The sequence below is a fragment of the Rhagoletis pomonella genome, unplaced genomic scaffold, assembly GCF_013731165.1.
Source record: "Rhagoletis pomonella isolate Grant_MI unplaced genomic scaffold, Rhpom_1.0 Rhpom_scaffold_00012, whole genome shotgun sequence".
NCBI classification, from domain to species: Eukaryota; Metazoa; Arthropoda; class Insecta; order Diptera; family Tephritidae; genus Rhagoletis; species Rhagoletis pomonella.
In genome coordinates this window covers 9,977,424-9,999,686 of record NW_023458566.1, presented here as the reverse complement: position 1 = coordinate 9,999,686, position 22,263 = coordinate 9,977,424, and the positions used below count along the sequence as shown (strand labels likewise).

Genomic DNA, 22,263 nt, shown 5'->3' with positions numbered 1-22,263 from the left:
TCTGAACCAGTGCTCTGCTCAATCCAGACCAAGACTCTTCACTCTGGGTAGAGAATTTTTCGATAGATTTGGGGGTCTTAGATGCGTAGAAATCAGGGATCTTCTAAAATTCCTGCGAAGTTCAAAATGGTTTTATAAGGGATTGGGAGTTGCTGACATGTGGCATCAAATTCTTCTCTGAAAATGTATGAAATCTTCTCCTTAATCAAAGATGGAACATTCGAAAATATTAACGTTCCGGTTCTATAGTAGCCGATAGTGTTAGCGAATCTTGTAACATCCGCAACTCATTTTTTAATTTGTATGCCAGTTTTTAGGCTTCCCTTGTGTTAACCTGATTCTAAAGAATTTCCTGCATTTTAGTCTTCATGCAATTAAAATTAGTACTTATGTACTAAGTACGTATATACACACATACATGCATATTCACTTTCATAGAATTTTCTTTTTCTCAATTCTCATCTGTAAAAGTAATATCCACCAACATAAATATGTGTGAACAATAAAAATATATCTATAAATAAAACCATTTATACGACGTGTGAGGGGACGGAAGCAGAGCGCAACAACGGCAAAATGTTTCATAAGGTGTTTATGACTTAGCTGCAGCTCCTAGCTTACTTAATGGCAGTTGACCACGACTGTGACGCTTGAGTATGTGTTCAAACTGAAAGACGTATTTTGTATGTATGTATGTACATTAGACCGTACCAGCTTACAGACAAAACGAAAAGGCTCGAGTTTCGATACAAAAAAAATTGACAGAGCGTCGCCTCTTTAAGGATCTTTAGTTATGATAGATCGAGGTTTCTATCTTCAGAAGACATTTTTTTTTGTTCCGAAGGTCACTGACCTCAATTACCCCGATTAAGCTTTAATTTATGTATATCACGGTGATATGTGGGTTACGACTATAAACAGTGAGATCTGGTGGGTAAGTGAAAGAGAGAGAGGAATGGTCTCCTCGAGACAAATATATCGATTTATCAAACTTTACAGGCGGATCTGTAAATATTGAAGTTATGGAAGGAAATGTGAAAATACGACTCCCACGTTTGGCAAAAAAAAAAATCGAAATTACCTAGCAAATATACTTCAGAGACGAAGGCGATCTAATGTTTATTGTTTTATAGAGTACATACAGAGAAATGGATGCATGTACATACGAGTATATAAACTTTTGTATGTAAGAGCACTCTCATAATTTATATTGCTGCTTATTTTCTGCAATTTCATTCTTAACACTTATCGACTTATGTATGATGACAAAATATAAGCCAAGAAACTCGAATGATTGTGTGCATTTATGCCTACAAAAGTGTGTAAGAGTATACATACATTTGTAGGTATGTATGTACAATATTTATTATACTCGTAGTACTATCGTTTCAATTTTATGAAATAATTTAATTTGTATTTAGAGCTGGAATTTACACATTTATGTTTATCGACAGCAAATAGTTATATACACATACAACTAATGCAACATATATATATCTAACTGATGCTTGGTATTTTTCAAGTGTCATCGCTTGGCTGGATGTACAATTATTGTGCACACATAAGAAAATAAATTAAAAGAATTATATGTAATAAAATCAAATAAAAGCTATCGTTTATAACGATGCACTGTGGAAGAGACCTATATAAAATATGACAAAAAGCATCAATTATGCTGTGATTTTATTGTAACTTGTTATCTGGGCTACTTTTGCTTAGAAATGAAGAACTGTGAAAAATCGCAGTAGGGGGTGGAAATGCTAAATTTTATCCTATTTATCTTAGTTTTAACAAAAAAATGTTAAAACTGAAAGATGGTCCAAATCGGCCCATTCACACGACGACCGGCTGATGAATTTATAAAAACCTAAATTAAAACGCCGACATCAAGTGCCTTTTGAATACTATTGGTGCTATTTTTCGCCCGTAAAATCTTAGATCGTGTTAATAGGTATGCCTAGACTATACCCAAGCACTTTTTTGGCTATTTCAAGATATTTCGAAAATAATTTTCTGTCACTCTCTGACCACTGTGCGATCATGTTTTATTTATTTATAAATAAACCTCAAATATATTATTTAATTCAGAAACTACTGAGTCATTCTTTTTTAAGTAATAATATTGTTATTTACTTTCTTATTTTCTTAACATTTTCATAAGTCTGAGGCAGTGGCTTAGTCAGCGGTTTGGTAAATGGGCGTGACTGATGGCTAACTAAAAACGATACACTTCTGAAGGCTAAAGAGCAACGACTTAAATATGGCGACTTATCTATGACTAAAGATTAACCAACAATGACTAAATGTATTGAATTATGACTGAAAACTAATGGCTTATGACTTACGACTATTTGGCAACCACTTAATACTAGTAAATAATAACTAGCGACTCACAACTAGTGGCGTATTAATAATTACTAGTCACTGAGATAGCTAACCTCTTGTTGCTAATGATTAACGACTTACGGCTAACGACTAACTCTTAATAAGTAGGGACTTATGGTAAACTACCGTCCACTAACTTTTATTGACTGTTGCCTAATGCCTTAAGACTACGGACTAACAACTAACGGCTTATGAATAATGACGAATAATTTACAACTTATAGTTAATTATTTTTTTAACTAATGACTTATGTCACTTGGCTAACAACCGTCGACAAATTAATATTGAAAAAAAATCAAAACTAAAACCGCATTTCATTTGCGAAGGAGTGGATCTAACCCCCTCAAAAAAGTTGGTATGCACTAAAAAGGTCCTAAACAAGCAATTAAAAAGTATGTAGAAGTAGAAGTACAAAGAAATAAATAAAAATTCCTTCCAATTTTTTCCCAAATATTTTATGTTAGATAAAATTTTTTAAAAAAATGCCCATAACCTTACAAAGAATTGACCGATTGGGACGACTTTTTTTTTATTTTCAAGTACAAGTAAGTCGATGCCTATCACTTTCTCGCAATCGATTGTTAAATTCAAAGATTTTTTTTTGTATGAAATATGAACAGAAAATAATGTTACTCATACGCCATGTAGGAGTATACAAACGTTTGACCAAATTTTACGGAAAACTAGATCAATTGATTACGCCAAAGTGATAAATTGAAGCATAGTACTATCTACTACAGTTATATAGAGAAATTATTGCTCTTCAATTAAATGTTTGTATTTATTTTATATTTTTTAAGTGCAGTTGATTTGACGCAGCCAAAGTTCTTGACGACGAGTTGGACCAAAATTTTTAGTTTTGCATTAATCCGAAAATTCGAAAAAAATATATCGCATTAACTGACTAAGCTCAAAATTTTCAAAATAAGTGACAGTTTTTTAGAATAAATTTAAAGAAAATTGATTTATACGAATTTTTTAGAAATCAACATTTTCCTTAAAAATTTTAAAAATTATATAGAAATAAGGTTTTGGAAACGTTTTGGATTTTATGTTTCAGAAGGATTTTAAAAATGAAAAATATGGAAAATAATATTTTTTAAATGGATATCTCGGAAACGGCGAGACTTCTCTCAATCGGAGATGCAAAAGCCAAATGACTGTCCGAATCGAGCTGGAATTCCCAATAAATATCCGTTTAGTATAATTTTGAGTTCAACAGGTGGTGAACGAAAACTTGTATTTGAAGACATGATCTTGAAATTTTATGAGATTATTCGAACAGAGCTTTAATGCCGTTCAGATACAAAATGAGGTCTTTGTAATATTTTAAATGAATGTAATACTTTTTAATAAATATTGTAGTGCGTACCGAGTTGGAACTCTCATTTAAACAAATCTCTGTGTAAACTCACTCGAGCGGTTTCGCACTGTTCGATTCAATGTGTATTTCCAATCTTTTTGATCTCACTTTGCATGCACTTTCCGCCACTTAAAAGTACAATTTTTGCTGTGAAGCCCACTAGCGGCACTTTTTTCTCACAAAGTATTTGCAAGAAGCCCTAGACTCAATACACTCGCAAATTTTAACCGATCCTGTAGAGAAATTCGCGCTAGTGTTCTATCTTCCCTGGCTGTTGTTTAGGATTCTAAAACTGAGAAAACTGTTACAATTGGAGTTGTGTCGTTATCGCAGAGGACCATCTGTATGTCAGCAACTTATTTCCAATACAAACTTTAATTGCAAGTACATCCACAGCTCTGTCTATAGACTATAAGTTTCTAGTTGCCATGAGAATCAGACAAAAATTACATTACAATAAAATACAGCATGCATTAAAAGTAAGCAAACAGTCGTTAACGTAAGCACATATATACATATGTATATATGTATGTATCTCCCCTTGACATTTTGTTCTTCATATAGTGGCTGCTAAAAATATTAACTTCCAGGCAAATATGTATACAAAAGTACAACTACACTTGTATTATCATAAGCCATTCAGAACTCTTCTTCTTCTTCTTCCAAATGCCATAGAAATTGTATTACTTACAAGTGTTTGCTTGCTCAACAGTGCGTATACGTAATTGTCAACTCATTTTGGATATGGAATTGTCTGTCCGCACACATTGTCTTTTGAGTATCACTTCGCTCCACACTACATATCTATTGCGGTCAATGTGCTGGCGTAAAATTCGAAATATCGTAGCATGTATGTATGTATGTATGTACGAGCGTATATAGTGTTTATCATAACTATACGTCAGGCCCATTTTGACCAGTTGTGGCTATTTAATTTTTATACCCGAGCGCACTTGTGCACAAGGGTATATTAATTTTGTTCACATAACGGTTGTTTGTAACAGCCAAAACGAATCGAGATAGATATAGACAAATGTATACATAAATGATCAGGATGAAAAAAGAAATCGATTAAGCCATGTCTGTCTGTCCGTCCGTCCGTCTGTCCGTCTGTCCGTCTGTCCGTCTGTCCGTGTACACGATAACTCGAGCAAAAATTGAGATATCTCAACGAAATTTGGTATGTAGGTTTCCCTTAATCCAAGGTAGGTTGGTATTGAAAATGGGGGAAATCGGACTTTAACCACGCCCACTTCCCATATAACGGTAATTTCCAGAAATACGAAAACTGCGATATTTTAGTAACTACTGAAGATAATTCACTCAAAATTGATATTTACAATAATTTTTAGACGAAAAATAAGAATATTATAAATTTTTGGAAAATGGGCGTAGCCACGCCCACTTATGGTTACATGTGTATATCTTGGTAACCGCTGCACCAATTTCTTCCAAACTTGGCATAGTTGTTGGTCTTCGCACAACATACTAAATGGCCGAAAATTTTTAAAATCGCTCAATAACCACGCCTACTCCCCATATAACGGTAATTTCCAGAAATACGAAAACTGCGATATTTTAGTAACTACTGAAGATAATTCACTCAAAATTGATATTTACAATAATTTTTAGACGAAAAATAAGAATATTATAAATTTTTGGAAAATGGGCGTAGCCACGCCCACTTATGGTTACATGTGTATATCTTGGTAACCGCTGCACCAATTTCTTCCATAGTTGTTGGTCTTCGCACAACATACCAAATGGCCGAAAATTTTTAAAATCGCTCAATAACCACGCCCACCTCCCATATAACGGTAATTTAGAGAAATGCAAAATCTTCGATAAATCAGTAAATATTGAAGCTAATTTATTCAAAGTTTATGCTTGCAACAATTCTTTACCAAGAAATACGTTTATGGTAAAATTTTGGAAAATGGGCGTGGCACCGCCCACTTATGATCACATATAAGTATATCGGTAACCGTTCTACCAATTTGTACCACACTCGGTATGGTTATTGTACTTGCCACGTGTAAGCAAAACGTTGAAAATTATTGAAATCGGACTAAAATAACGCCCGCTTCTCATATAACGGTAAATTTCAGAAATGCTTGAAACTTCAATATTTCGAAATTTAAGGACGCTAATTTACTCAAAATTGATACACCCCGGCTTACCATCTAGCGGAAGGTTTCGGAAAGGTGGAAAAACATATATTTAATACTTGCGCCGGGTATTTAATGTTCGGCTCCGCCCGAACTTAGACTTTCTTACTTGTTTATTATTTAATTTTAATTATTATTATTTTTTTTTAATATAAGGGTGATTTTTTAAGAGCTTGATACCTTTTTTTTTAAAAAAAACGCATAAAATTTGCAAAATCTCATCGGTTCTTTATTTGAAACGTTAGATTGGTCCATGACATTTACTTTTTGAAGATAATTTCATTTAAATGTTGACCGCGGCTGCGTCTTAGGTGGTCCATTCGGAAAGTCCAATTTTGGGCAACTTTTTCGAGCATTTCGGCCGGAATAGCCCGAATTTCTTCGGAAATGTTGTCTTCCAAAGCTGGAATAGTTGCTGGCTTATTTCTGTAGACTTTAGACTTGACGTAGCCCCACAAAAAATAGTCTAAAGGCGTCAAATCGCATGATCTTGGTGGCCAACTTACCGGTCCATTTCTTGAGATGAATTGTTCTCCGAAGTTTTCCCTCAAAATGGCCATAGAATCGCGAGCTGTGTGGCATGTAGCGCCATCTTGTTGAAACCACATGTCAACCAAGTTCAGTTCTTCCATTTTTGGCAACAAAAAGTTTGTTAGCATCGAACGATAGCGATCGCCATTCACCGTAACGTTGCGTCCAACAGCATCTTTGAAAAAATACGGTCCAATGATTCCACCAGCGTACAAACCACACCAAACAGTGCATTTTTCGGGATGCATGGGCAGTTCTTGAACGGCTTCTGGTTGCTCTTCACTCCAAATGCGGCAATTTTGCTTATTTACGAAGCCATTCAACCAGAAATGAGCCTCATCGCTGAACAAAATTTGTCGATAAAAAAGCGCGAAACACATTTCGAACCGAACACTGATTTTGGTAATAAAATTCAATGATTTGCAAGCGTTGCTCGTTAGTAAGTCTATTCATGATGAAATGTCAAAGCATACTGAGCATCTTTCTCTTTGACACCATGTCTGAAATCCCACGTGATCTGTCAAATACTAATGCATGAAAATCCTAACCTCAAAAAAATCACCCGTTAGTTCATTCGTTAACAAAAATCCGAGTTTCAAACATTGTTCAAAAATTAAAAAAAAATCAACTAGAAAAATTTGTGTGTGCATTGATTTTATATTTTAATTTTTGATTGAAACTTGCTTTTATATTATTTTTTTATCGAATGAACTAAGTTTTTTAAGTAAATAATTAAAACTTAATAATAAAAAAAGTCACAACTTGTCAAAATGTGGGTGTCGTATAGTTATGATAAGCACTATATGTACGTTATCATATACAATACATGCATAACTCTATAAAGACAAATGTATTTCTATTTGGGTTTCGCAACTTCACATGGAGTGAGTTATCTTAATGCTTGCGTCTATATATAGATGCATTAGGGTGGTCAAAAAACAGTGAAGTCGGAATTGTAATGCTCTCACCCCCTAGGATTGTTCCATATCCTAGTTTTCCATGTAAATATTTTTAAATGGGAAAAAACAATTTTTCGTAGAAATGGTACAGAATTCTTGAGAATCAAAATTTTTCGATCGGATAATCAATAATAATACCCCAGTGTTTGTTTAACCATTTTTTAATACCAACGATTTTTTATTGGTCCCCCTATTGCATTTTTCGGGATTTTTGTGAGTATTGGCGGACCTATAAATTATAGTTGCGATGAAACAATGGTAAAATAAACAATTGAATATAATCATTGGGAATCTCCTGCAGATAAATATTGATTTTTAAGAATCCTATACCATTTCTACAAAAAGTTGTTTTTTCCCCATATAAAAAACATGGAAAACTTTGGGCGCTTTGAGCGACCTCTAAATATTTTTTGATTTCAAAATAAAAAAATAGGGGTCTACTTTTTTCAGTATAGAACAATCCTAGGGCCTGAGAGCATACAAATTCCGACTTTAATTTTTCACATGTATTTTTGGACCACCTTAAGATACATACATAGTCATACATACTCAATTTTCAACAAATCACTGGTTTTTATCCTTAATTGCATGGGCGTTAGATTTTGCCAACAATTCGCAATTCACTACACTCATTAAATAAGTAAGCAAATCAAAACTATGCAGAATTCAAAGCCACAATACCTTCGGACAGCGGTCACCGTGGAGTCGATGAGTCTGCAACCAATAGCAATTTCATTTCTATTAATAGCTACAACATATCCAGTGAAGAGGAAATGTGTATTGAGTAGTGGTATTTAAAAAGCAATTATGTGTGAGAGCATAGCTGTCTGTGGATAATGTTTGATTTCTCTTGTCTGAATTGTGAAGGTATCAGCAAATTACTGGAACGATGCTTTGTTTAGTTAGTAAGGATATGCGACAAATATTTTACCAGTTACTTAATGATACTGTAATTTAAGTAAATTACATAAAATAACCCTTTAATGGATATAACGGCTATCAGACTTAAATTATTATTCTGCAGATGTTTCGTAACTTTACATAATACGTGAGATAAATTTTCTAAAATTTTTTATGTAAACTAAAATGATGCCAAATACACACAATCTACTTTCTTACTCAAGGCTGTTGGAGAAAGGTATGCATACCTAACTATGTATGTGTAATTACATACGTAAAGTTGTCATAGGTGAAGTGGTAAAGCAACTTTTGAAGTGAAACTTCTTTAGCGGCGGTTGGTTGGTTGAGAGTAAATTGGCAAATTCAACGGAAATTTCGCACGGAAATGGTGCAACGGAAATGGTTAGGGCTGAAACAAGTGCTTCTTGAGTGATTCTTGAGTATAATTTAACAAAAATTTGCTGATAAAAGGTTAAAGAATAACACTTAGAAAAAGACCAATACAAGTATGAAAGTAAAGGTGAGTACGTACGTACCCTGCATAAATTTGGGGACCAGGTCGTCCACTGGGTCGTGGTTTTAATGTATGTGCAAAAGGATCAGGCTTCATACTAGTAACTGGTTATGCTGACCTGGACCTCTTTAAACGTAAACAATTGAATATGTGTTGTGAACACCACCTGTTCGTGGCCCATCGGCAATATGATTCGGTTGCCGCATGTGCCTTGGTCCAAAAGGAGTAGTTGTCTAGGTGGTCCCATGTTATGCAGCGTTGGACCAGAGGTGGTCAGATCCAATGACATCGCAATGTTAATGTAACCATGTTTTCTCCATATATTTGGACCATTTTGGTTACTAGTGTTGGTTACAAGGTTTCGTGGTCCTGTACCAGTGTTTAACCTAGTCCCACCTTTTACAGGGTAGATAAAGCAAAGGATGAATACAAAGGTGAAAATAAAAACAAAAACAAAGATGCCTAAAGATAAAGGCAAGCATGAAGATCAAGGTAAATTTAAACACTTTACTTATATAAGAGCAAAGGTGAAGGGGAATATGTAGATGAAGAAAATGATAAACATAAAAGTAAAAACAAAGATAAAAGTAAAGAAAAATATGAGGATAGGATACCGATAAAAGTAAAGATGAAGATAGAGGAAGAAAGATTCAAATAAAAGCAATTATATAGATGGACACACAGAGACCAAATCTGTGAACTATTTTGGAATTTTATAGATTTTCGGGATTCTCAGGACTTATCGATTTAATAATCGATATTTTTATCGGTTTTTTATCGATTTTGTTATCGAACTTTCTATCGATATTGTTATCGATTTTGCTATCGATATGTTCGAAACCTATCGATACAATAATCGATATTGTTATCGATTTTGTTAACGGTTTTGTCATTGATATATTTAACGCTTTTGTTGTCGATATTTTTTTATCGAAATTGCTATTGGTTTTGTATCGACATTGTTGTAAATTTTGTCATTGATATTTTTATCGAATCTGCTTTTGATACTTTTTATTAATTTTGTTATCGATTATTTGTCGATTTTGTTATTGATCATTTGTAAATTGTGTTATCGATTTTGATATCGATTATTTATCGATTTTTTTATCGATTATTTATTGATTTTATTGGTTTTGTTATCGACATTTTGGTGGATGTTACTATCGATTTTGTTATCGATAGAGTATAAAGATAAAAATTAAAATAAAGGCGCAGTTTCTTTTCTTTTCAATTTCCCACTATACTAATAGTTGTAAGTAAAGCATTAAATGGACCTATACATACATTCTATTAGCTACATACGAGAAAGGCGCCATCAACGAAATACTATTTATAGTTTGTCTAAATAAAATTGTGAAACGAATACATCAATTCAGAGAGGCGGGTGTTATCGTTGTCCCACCCGTCACACTTGGAAAACGTCGCTTTTCTGTATTAATTATATAATTACGTTTTATACTTTATTAGTTTCTTAATAATCTGATATCTGACTTCAAGTTATAACATTTGGAACTTGTCAAATTAATGGTCAAATAGAAATAACTTAAAGTTTGAGCCAAAACGAGTTAAAATGTCCCACCCGCCACGTTGGAATGCCCTGTAAGGAAACACAAAAGAGGGACTGCGACATATTTTCCACACAAAAACTCAACTGTACTAACCCATTTGTTTGGCTGTGTGGGTTTGCTTGCGCTAAGAAATATTTAAGAAAGCTTGCCAAACAAAAAAAGCTCTAAGTCACAAAGAAAACGAATTCATGTATGCATATGAAGAAATGTATATACATACACACTTATATGAATGTATAGCGCTGAAGCTTGCGCGTAAGTGCACAAAGTGGCACAATGAGCCAACAACCGGTAGGTGCCGCTGTACAATATTTAAAGTTGCTTTCATTACTCAAATAAGAATGAGCAACTCGTACTTAGTTACAAACAAATAGAAAAGTATGGATTGCTTATGTACATATGTATGTATATGTGTTGTATATGCAAATATATTTGTGTGTTTAAATAATTTCTTTATTGGTTTTAATTTTGATATGGATAAAATAAGCCCGAGGCTAAAGTAAATACTTATCATATCTACTTAAGACGTATACATTAGGGTTGTCTAAAAAATGCAAAGTCGGAATTTTAATGCTCTCACCGCCTAGGATTGTTCTATACCGAAAAAATAATACCCCTTATTTTATTATTTTGAAATCAAAAATTATTTTAATACTTTTCGATCGGAAAACCTTTTATCTCTTTGGGAGACTTTCAGTAATAATATCCAGTTTTTTACTTGATCAGCTTTTAATACCAACTATTTTTTATAAGACCCCTAAAACCCCCAATCAATGGGGGAACCGTAAATAATCGATTTTTTCGATAGAGAACAATCCAAAGGATGTGAGCATTAAAATTCCGACTTTACTTTTTCATGTGCATTTTTGGACCACCCTAGTGATAGATAAAGTAGCGTTCGATTTTGATAAGATATGTTTCTTGTCCAATTGTGTTCCTGGATGCGAAATGGCCCCAGGGACGAGATGTTTTGAAAATTCGACGAAACCTATTTATTAACTATATTAGTATATACATATATAAAATTAGACTTGGTTTCTTATATATAATGCAAATGTTCTAGATATATACAGGAATAAATATTCCCACAAAAAATATGCCTTAATCCCTATCGAGAGATCGATTGAAATTTGAAGGGATGGAAAACCAAAGCACGAATATTATATGCTTACCACTTGCATTTATTTATATATATATCGATTCCTATAGAGTGTTACAAACAACCGTTATGTGAACAAAGTTATAATACTTTATAGCTCATCTAATTTTAGTATAATAAGTGCTTTATAGCTCATCTAATTTTAGTATAATAAGTGCAAGTTTCAAGTATGTAGCTGGGACTTATCGTTTATTTTTGGCAATTTTTTTTTTTAGACCTACCCGTTAAGCTTTCACAAATATCCGTTATACGATGAGAGAGTCTGGTGCAAGAAAGCGCCAAGGCATAAATTCATACGTAGGCACTATTATTTCCTGTTGGCTCCTACCTCTCCCAACTTTTACTTACCACAACATCCAAATGTTTGCACACTGTATAGGACAATCCATCGTTGAGTTCAATACAAATAGTGCACTAGATGCGAGTATACATTTGCAAAGTGCAACTGCATTCTTTCGCACAATAAATGATTTATTATGCCCGCGTAAATTTATGCAAAAAATTTAATATTCAATAAAATTTTTTAAATACATCTGCATGCATTCATTTATTTACAGAAATACAATTTGAGTAAGTAAAATTGATTTCAAAAAAAATATATGTATGTACGTTGTATTCAGCGCTTATTCAGCTTACATTCAGCAGATTTACGATTATTTATATTTGTCATTTTCAAAATTAACATTAAAAGATTTACATTTGCAAATACTCGGTTTGTATATACGAAATGCGTGTACATTAGGGTGGTCCAAAAATGCACAGGAAAATCAAATTTTTGTAATTTTCTTGCTGCCACCCCAATAGAATTATAGAAAATAAGGGGACAAGTATTTTTTTATTTCGAAATCCGGCTTTGAATTGGAAAGCACATTTTTTCGTAGAATTGCTATAAAATCATTAAAAATAAATATTTTTTGATCGAGTAAAAATATTTAAGTTCAGCTTTAGCTCTAAACTTTGACTAACTATTTTTTTCAAAACGTGCGTGATATGGTTACGACCACATAAAATAATAAATTTTTGTAAATAAAAAATGAGCTTATCGGTTATAAAAAAAATATGGTAAAATTTTCTAATTAAATATGCATCATAATTTTATTATTTAAAGATTTCTGGAGGGTAATATTTTGATTCGGTTAAAAAATATTTGTACTTAAAGATTTTATAGCAATTCCGCGCGAAAAATGTTCTTTCCCTATAAGAAATATATGGAAAACTTCAAAGCCCGGCGGCACAATTAAATTTTAACCGATTTCAAAATAGAACTAAATTGGGTGTTCTTATTTTCGATATTCTTCAGTTCTAGGGGTGGCTGGAAAAATAATTTGGACCACCCTTGTGTGGATATGTACACAGCTGCCGAGGTGCATTCGTTTAAGTACTCGAACACACATTCATACATACGCATTTACCCTGCGGGAAATGTATCTAACTCTAAGTTAACTCGACGGTGTTTAGGAAGGAACTAAAGGTCGCTGTTATCTGTATATTTTCCTTAAGGAAAGCTAACTATATTTCTATGGCGATGGCGTCTGCGTTAGATGTCAACTAACTTGTAACTAAATACTTTTGGACATAAAATATTGAAAAGAAAAACAAAATATCTTTTTGTTGTTTTACTTTTTTATTTATTTACTTTATTTTATTACATTTACATAGTCTGCTGTAGGTGGTCCTATATTCGAACTTCGTCAGACATATGTAACTTCAAAATGATAATATAAAATTTCGAACTTCCTTTTATTTATTCTCAGTTCGAAAAAGTATTTGTGAAGTACAGAAAGAAAGAGAATTCAAAGTAAAATTTGAATGAGGATATGCAAATCGAAACTTGTTTAAAGAAAGCCATCTCGCGATTACGTCTGCATTGCCGCTGCATTATTTTTCAACTAGTTTCAAGTTAGCTTTTTATAGCTAACTACAAGTTATATATTTTATAGAAATCCCGCAGAAAAAACTAACTACAAGTTGGTTCTTATCAATTGATAATTTTTTTCATTTTTTCCTGCAGGGCATATATGTGCATAACGCATCAGTGCGAATACCTCTACATATACAATTATTGTTTATTTGCTTATTACACTTTAATTTATGGTAAAAGTAAGCGTTCATTTGTCTGCGTGCATGTGTGCGCATATGGGGAATTGTTAAGACACATTTTAATGAATCAAAGCGCGGCTCTTCGCTGCGCGGGAGTTATGCAAGCATTTCCATAACAATGCTACAACTGTCAGAAACGCGTTGACACTTCGACTATTTGTTTAAATGCTTAAAACATTAATGTTTAATTACTTTTCGCTCTTTATATAAAACTTTAATTATACAATTCATGGCGAAAAAACAAATAGCTGCAGCTGCAACACAAATGCGCTCACGTCTTACATACATACTTACGTGGTGGTGGCTTACCCACGATCACTGCTGGTAATCTATTGCGTTTTTTTTTGTTATAAATGTATTAATCTCATTTCCATTATCCATTGGTTATTTATGTGATTTTAAATTAAAATGCGTTAAAGAGCCTCCCTCATTCGAATGTAAATATTTATGTTTTAAGAACATTTATCATACAAATTAAATACTTTGATGTGAAATGAATTGTTGGGGAAATAAAATTAAAGGAAATATTCTTTATTTAATTACGCCTTTGCAAAGCTTTCCAATTTCGATTATTCTTGTATTTGACAATAAATTTTATGGAGAATTACTACAACTTAAATTAAATAAACAATAATTGTTTACTATTTTAACAATTCTACATAGTGAATTTCATGGAATTGAAATTGAAGCACAAATAAATGAAAGCCTTAAATATAGCACAAACTTACAGAAAATCGAACAATAATTTTTAATTTCCAGAACAAGCGAAACATAGAAGACCGCTCCAGGAAGGCCAACGCCGCATTCTTTGCCTGCAAGATGGCTATAGTAAAGGGGGGAATACAACCACATATAGTACACTGAATGTACACAGCTGTGATAAGGCCATCCTCTTCTACGGGCTCAACGTGTGGTGGCCAGCTTTAAGCAAGAGTTTGTTCAAAGCCAAGTAGGAACGGATACAGGGGACGGCTTCCATGCATGTCACATGGGCAGACCTCCAATCTCCTGCAAACACAGATGGAAGACTGAACTTATCATGAAAATGGTTTTTCTATTAGCGGTGGCCACTCGGCAAGCATTCACAAACCTCCGAGTGTATTTTTGCCTTGGAAAGAGCTTCCCATAAAACTACATATTTACGTAAAATTGTAGGTCACAAATTGGATTAGAAATTCGGCCAAACACATAGCAAAAGAGTAAATGCCAAATATTTTTCCTGTAAATGTGACGAATACTAGAACAGGTCTAATGTTTAGTTACGAATGAATAGTCAAGCTGTCAATCAATTTGACTGGAGCTGGAAGTTATGCTCAACGTCATTCTGGGTAACCGTGGAAATTTGACTCCCATAATTACACGTCATATCCCAAATATATTCATTTGACGAACTATGAAACATATGTATGTACACGTAGATTAGTATAATTTAGCGTTAAATTTTTCCTTCAAATTGAGTACATTTAAACAAAATTATTTACCATCAAGAGAGTGAAAATTAAAAAAAAAACAATAATAATTTTGAATATTTAATTAAAAATGTCCTGGCTTTCATATAAAAAATTTCCAAAAAACTACCGAAAACGGCAAAATACGTTTATTTTTGTATGGAAATGGCCCAAAATTTGTTGGCAATACTTTTAAATTTTTATATATGTTTTTTTTCTTTGTGTTGATAAAAACACGTTCCTAAACATTTCATCGCAATCAGAGAGGAAAATATACCACTCATAAAAAATTTTCGATTTTGAGCAAAAACTCTGAAATTTTTATGGTATTATACATGATACAATAATTTTTAGAAGGTAGTTTCACTTCAAAATTTTTTACATAAACCGTGTCTGTGACAAACGAGCAATGTGGCTACTGCTACGATATAGAACTTGGGGATTATCGCTTGTTATTTTAGATATTTTTTAACAGAACATGTAAAGATTTATATGTTTCATAACTGATCACTTAATTTTTAATATAAATATAATAAAAATCATAAAAATGAAAATATGACAGCAATATTTCCTGTTTATAATGGATTAGATCCATCGCACACCACGGACTTTATCGGCCGCCAATTTAGATGTGCTCGCTAGTCTTTCCATTGCACCACAACCTATTGGTCAGAGCGATTAAGCTGGTGTAATGTGCGGACCTCCATACATCTTCATGTACATATTTCAAGCGAGCCCTATCATTTAAATAGGCGGCCGATAAAGTCTGTGGTGTGCGGTGGCTCTTATAGCTGTGTCCTTACATCTATTCCGTGTGTTGCAATATCCACGAAAGCAGCAGTTAATTTTTTATGAAGAAAATTATTACAAAATATTCGAAAATTTCTCTACTTATATGTTTGGCTTTTCTTTCTTTTATTTTTCCAACGTCAAAAGCTGGATTTTTTTTTTTGAAAAAGTTGGTACAACAAAAAATACGAAACACGTTTTCTGTCAGATAGCTAACATGGCGGATAAGAAGAAGAAGTGAAACTACCTTCTAAAAATTATTGTATCATGGTATTATACCTATTTCAAATTGAAATGACTTCAAACTATACTTGAGTGGAAAAAACAAACGTCAAATTCCAACAAATTTCATATAAAAATCAGTGTTTTCGGCCGTTTTCGTTAATTTTTGGATGTGTTTTGTATGAAAGCTGTACTAAATATTTATCAGATCGCAAAAATTGTGTCGAATTCGCATTCCTAGCATTATAAAACCTCCAATACGAATTTTCAGAGCCACCAAAACTCGTAAAATTTCGCTCACAAACGGATTCCGCCTAAAAACCTGAACTTCAGGTAACTCTATTATATTTATGGACCTAACCTCGGAATATGACCAACACCACTGCGTACCCAAATTGACTTTACAAGATACGTCGTCGGCTTGTAAACAAAAAGTTTAATTTTCGTGCACAGGGTAATTAAAAAAAAACACAAGGTTTCTCATTAAACAAAATTTTGACAATTCAGAATTTTTGGGAAAATATTTACAATATTTAGTATTTTAAAGACCAAATCTACCTAATCCGACCACTCTACCTATTCAATATGCCTTGGCATGAACATACTACAAATATCTCTTGTGTATGAACATTTTATTTAAACAGGAAATAATAACAAATTAAAAATGCATATTCCCAAACAGTAAAAAAGTGATAATGAGATTTTTTTTCAATTCAAATTTTTTATTGTTTAAACCTTTTTTTATAATTTTTATTACGCGCGAATACCGCAATAAATATTATAGCCGTAATTAGTAGAAAATCATCACTTTTATTTTAGACATTTGGATTTTAATTATGATTCGCTCATATTTCAAAGCTTAATAAATCACTGGATATTATTAACTTTTTATGCAAAATTAAACACATAGTACATACATATGTAACTAACTAATGCTGTGCATAAATAGTTTTTTCAGGTTTTACACAACATTGTACAAGAGGAAAAGTATGTTTTGCGCATAAAAAAATATAGAAAAATAAAAAAATATATTAAATTGTTCATTAAAATATTTTTAAAAACATATGTATGCATGTTAATTCAATTATTACATCTTTAATTTACTTAATTTTAATAACGGTCTTGTTTTTCAAGCAATGCACAATTATTATTACACTGATTATTAATTGTGGTTTTTTGTTCAACATTTTATTCTATCATATTTTGCAGGCATGTTAATGAAATTTTCTTTTAATTGCATTTTTCGTGCGTATTTGTTTTCTTTTTTTTCATTGTAATTTCATTAAAATTAGATGAGAAACATTTATTATTACTTTACAGTGTATAATCTTAGCAAAATCTACGCTTAAAACTAGAATTAACATTTGTTGTTGTTGTTGTTAGCAGCTTGATGGCGCAAGATAGCGGACGCGTATGAAAGCGATTGTTGCTGGATTGTCGTAATTTGTTTTTTTTTTACTCTTCTTCTTTTTTTTGTAAATATTCAATGACAAGGTGGGCTGATTGCTGCATAAAATTTTGTGATACTGAAACCTTTGCCGGTGACTTTTGCCAGAACTCGCTTCTATTCACCAAACACCAAAAATTACGAACAGTGGCTGTGGTGCTGCAGTTGATTTTTTTCGACCGATTTTATATTTAAAATTTTTGTAAATTTATTTTTTTTTAGAGTTTTAGTAAGTCAAAAGCTTTTTATTACATTTAATATTTTTCTCATTTAATACAAAAAAATGTTTTAAATTAAAAATTACATTTGTAAACACTCAGTTAAAATTATTTAAAATAACTTGTTTAAACAAATACATTAAACATGCATACATACACACGTGTATGTACGTATCTGCATATGTATTTCAAAGCGCATTAATTAAATTTAAAATCTAAATTGTCCCAATTTCCCTCGCTCATTGTGATACACACGTAGCGGCGAGTAATTCGAGTTGCCATTTAGCGCTGCGCCAGCGCTGGTGCTACCCTGTCCGGTGCTGCCGGCTCCATTGCCAGTGCCATTACTGAAATTTTGCGATGCCGAGCCTGAAATCAACTCTTCAATATGCTGTGATTTGGCAGCGCAACGTGGCGCCAAAAGCAAATTGTAAATGATGAAGTAAACGAGCGCAATAATGCAAGCGGCAATCGCTAACCATTGATGTATGAGCTGTGCCTCCGATTGGGGCACCTTGTCGTCACGCGCCAATCCGATAACGGCGCCCAAGCCTTTGCCTGCAAGGAAGAGTAGAAAAATGTTAGTTTAAAATGTGAGATATGAATAAGCAAAAGTTGAATATGTGTAGAAATTTAGACGTTTTAGCGGAGTGTATGCGAACAGAGAGCGACAATTTCCACAATGGTTGCCGCAAATCATTTTGTTGATTGAATATTGAAGACTAAATATAAAGTTTTCATTATAAAATCTAATTTGTTTCACCGAAATATCACCAAAGCCTGCCAAATTATCACTAAAATAATTTCTAATAGCATGCATTAGGGATGTCCCTACTTGAATTAATTTTTTTTCACTGCTCAAACCTTCGTATCTGGGCCTTCATATCGCTTTTAGTCAACAAACCCTCACAAAAAATTTAATTTGAATAAATTGCGAAAAAAAATTATCTACAAAATAAAAAACAAATTTTATTTGTGATTTGATTATTCGAACAAACAAACAAACATGTGATTTTTCAACTAAAAATGCTCTCTCTACTCTAAGCACAGTAACTACTGGCGGGCGGTGGGGAGACGTAGACAGGCCAGGCTCTTCGCCTACATTTTTAACAGTTCGGGTATTCTTCAATTAAATATACATTACATCAGGCTACTCTCTGGATACCTAACAGGTCATAACCAATTAAGATTTCATAGGTACCGAATCGCCGAGCCTGAATGCCCGGTCTGCATAGAGTAGAGGAAACTTCCGAACACATTCTTTGTGACTGCCCAACCATGGCTGGACAAAGATTAATTAATTTTAAAGCTCCTTGAGAATTTTTCCACCAAAGCCCCTTCAGGATTCATTTAGGAAGTCGAGTGTTTACTAAGTGTACTGTGTCAGAGACTCTCTTTTCAGATACAAAATACCTCTTAGATCGCAGTGTCTCTTGCTCTGATATACCCTTGCTGGAGTGACAGTCCTTGGATATCTAGAAGTCTGGGTTGATCTGATTACGGAAACCTCACTCTCAGGGGAACCTTCACCGAGTTGTGAGAACAAGGGAACAAGGCTTATTATGGAATGGTTTACCCTAGTGGAGCCAGTTTCTCATTTTATTTAAAGGCATTCAACTGTGAAATTTAGTTTAATAAGCAGAATTAATCTCTAAAAGACAAGGTAATTTTTTAAGCTACATTAAAAACCAGGCACATCAGTGTCGATAAACTTTAAGGTAGCTGAGAAATGGTGCTCCACGAGTGATTCGTGTGCTACTAAAGAGTAGTTTGAAAAGGTTTATTTTCCAATATTTATGTGCATGTTTATTAGAATTAAATTATTATAAGTGACTCATCGGAGGTATATAAAGAGCTAACATCAATTTTAAGCTTATGAAAAATGGACAACCCTAATGTGCATGCATGAAAGCATGCAATTCTAGGCCACTCACAATTCTACATTCATGAGAATGCAAATCTCATGTCAAGCAGCGGTTAAAGCAATAGTTTAATGCATAGCAATGAAGAAGCAACTATGTTGCCTCTAAAACAGTGGTGCTCATGTCGATACCCGCGAGCAGGAGGTTTTACAATGATAGCTTTACTTCGACAATTCAAAGCTTTATTTTCACTGCAAACAAATTACATTAATATTTGCCCTTTACTTGCAGCCAACGTACGGGCATTGTGCAGGTTGCTGATCCGGGCTTTGGCTGCTGAGTGGATGGATAAATGTTGCCCACCACTGGTCTGTCGTTAAAGCTGGCATTAAATTACTTTTATTCCAAATGCTGAATGAGGGGTACAACTGTGCTTCATGGAGCTCGCATGCAAGTCTTTCACTATTTTGAGTAATAGAGTTGCCAAATAAACTTCCATACAAAGCATAGTACCCAGCTCGTAAGAAAAACAAAAAATCTATAGGTATGCACTGAAGGATGCCCAAGAAATTTAAACGAAATTGTCTTCTATCAAAATGATGCTGATACACATGTATGCATCTATTTCTTCGAGAAAATTTACAAATACGGCAAAGTACTATACTTTTTGAAGCGACAGAATGAAAAATATTTCATGAGACTTTTCTTGAGAGCTGAATATTAAGCTTACAAGGGAAAAATGTTTTTAGGTAAAAAACAATGTTGATTAAATATTATAGGCGGCCTACTCTGTAGGACCCGGTTTCGATCACTGACCCATGCGACATCTTAATTAGAACAGTTGTGCCCTCGAAATATTTTGTGGAATTTATACTACATACTTACTCCACTGGGCATAACACAATTAAAAGTAAATAAAATGAAATTAATTTATGAAATTTTCTAGAAAATTTTTAAATGATCTTTTCTCAAAAATGATAAAATACTAATTTATAGTCAGCCAAAGTTAAAAAGCTTAGCAAAGAGAATTCCCAAAAAAAAAACGCTTACAATTTTTCTCTCAATACACGAAGAATAACTTTTCGGAAAACCACCAGTTTCACTTCCATACACTTCCATCCAAACCATCTGGCAACTCTGCCCGCATTTACGCTCCTTACCAAAACACTAATCCAACCACTTAGTTACTTACCAATGCCGAAGAAGGCCAACACAGCCACTGCCTGTCCGGTCGCTGTCAACTTCCTGGGCATCGCATGTCGCATATACAGTATAATCGTAATCCACACAACTCCGATGACCACCGGCTCGATAGCCTCCATGACAACGGTCAGCCATTGGGTGCCATCGCTGCTCAGCGCAGTGAAGCGTATGATGAAAACCGCAAAGCCGCCGATAAAGATATTCGAATGTCCACAATATTCGATGAATTTGTCGACATTGAAGAACAGCACCAACACCAAAATCAACCCAGAATAGGTGACCGCATACGTATCGCTGAATGTCCAAATGAGAAAACTGTGAATGCAGCTCCAGAATGTGCCGAATAGTATGGCGACAAGTGTAAGCACGAATATTTCGGGGCTATAGCGACGTATTGCCGACATGGGATAGACGAGCATGCCGGTCTTTGTGTGCCACCACCACTCCGGCGGGCTAAGCGGCATTTGCGATGCAAACAGCAGCACTAAGGCACCGATGAGCAGACACACAATGACAAGTATTAGTGCCACCAGTGCGGCGTCGTGTTTCGAGTCACTCGAAAAGGCAAACAAATCGATGGGCGAGAAGAGCAGCACATAACCGATCGCACCCCACACATACTGACGGCATACCTCACCGCGTCCCTCCGATGTCTCGCGCACTGCAATGACGATGGCGGTGTTGAGCAGCGTCAATGCGGCCATCACGAAAATGTCGCCCAGCAGGCGGATGGCAGTGTAGCCGCCCAATGTGGCATCCAAGTCGCCAGTAATCTATGGATATGTGCGGGAATTCATATGAAAGATAGTGTGAGAGAGAGAGAGGGAGAGATGGAAGAGAGAGAGAGAGTTGGAGGTATGATTAAATATGTGACATGTTGCAGATACATAAATGGGGCGCAGGGCGGTGCAAATTGCTTACTTTAATGCATTCACTATCGGCCAGTACACTGCCTTTGCTGTCGTAAGGATCAATCACTTGACATTCAATCATCGGTTTGCAAGCGCTGCCATTCTTCAGCCCAATCATGTACTCAACCTGAGCGGTGGGTATGTTACACTGGAAGCCATCTGAAATAAGATAAACATTGAAGGTGAATGAGTGGCTGTGGCAGTGTTGGTGGCTTAGTTAATGTACGAATGTTGCCAAAATTTTGCAGTGTGTGTGTTTGTCTGCTGGTGTTTATACTTGCAAATTGCTTGCCATTATACACGCTCGTAAATATGCTGGACTATGTCTGCCGTCACTTATACATACATACATACATACATACATACATATATACATACGTAGGTACGTTTGATTGTATGTAGACTTATGCTTGGGCATGTTTTGAAGGTGATAATGATGAGGTGAGTGTTATTGATGATATGGTCATTGGTCGGCAGTTGATGACATGATTGCCGGTTGACACTGTTGTTTACAAA

The 22,263-nt window shown here is 34.2% G+C and overlaps 1 protein-coding gene across 1 annotated transcript; it reads right to left on the bottom strand.

Moving 5' to 3' along the window:
* Positions 1–17,903: 17,903 nt before the first annotated feature.
* On the bottom strand, positions 17,904–22,263 carry LOC118747579 (the record flags this gene model as incomplete). Its single annotated transcript, XM_036481631.1, has 4 exons — positions 17,904–18,329; positions 20,826–21,609; positions 21,758–21,906; positions 22,134–22,263. Coding segments are annotated over 4 exons (1,413 nt in total), but the record flags the coding sequence as incomplete, so codon positions are not given.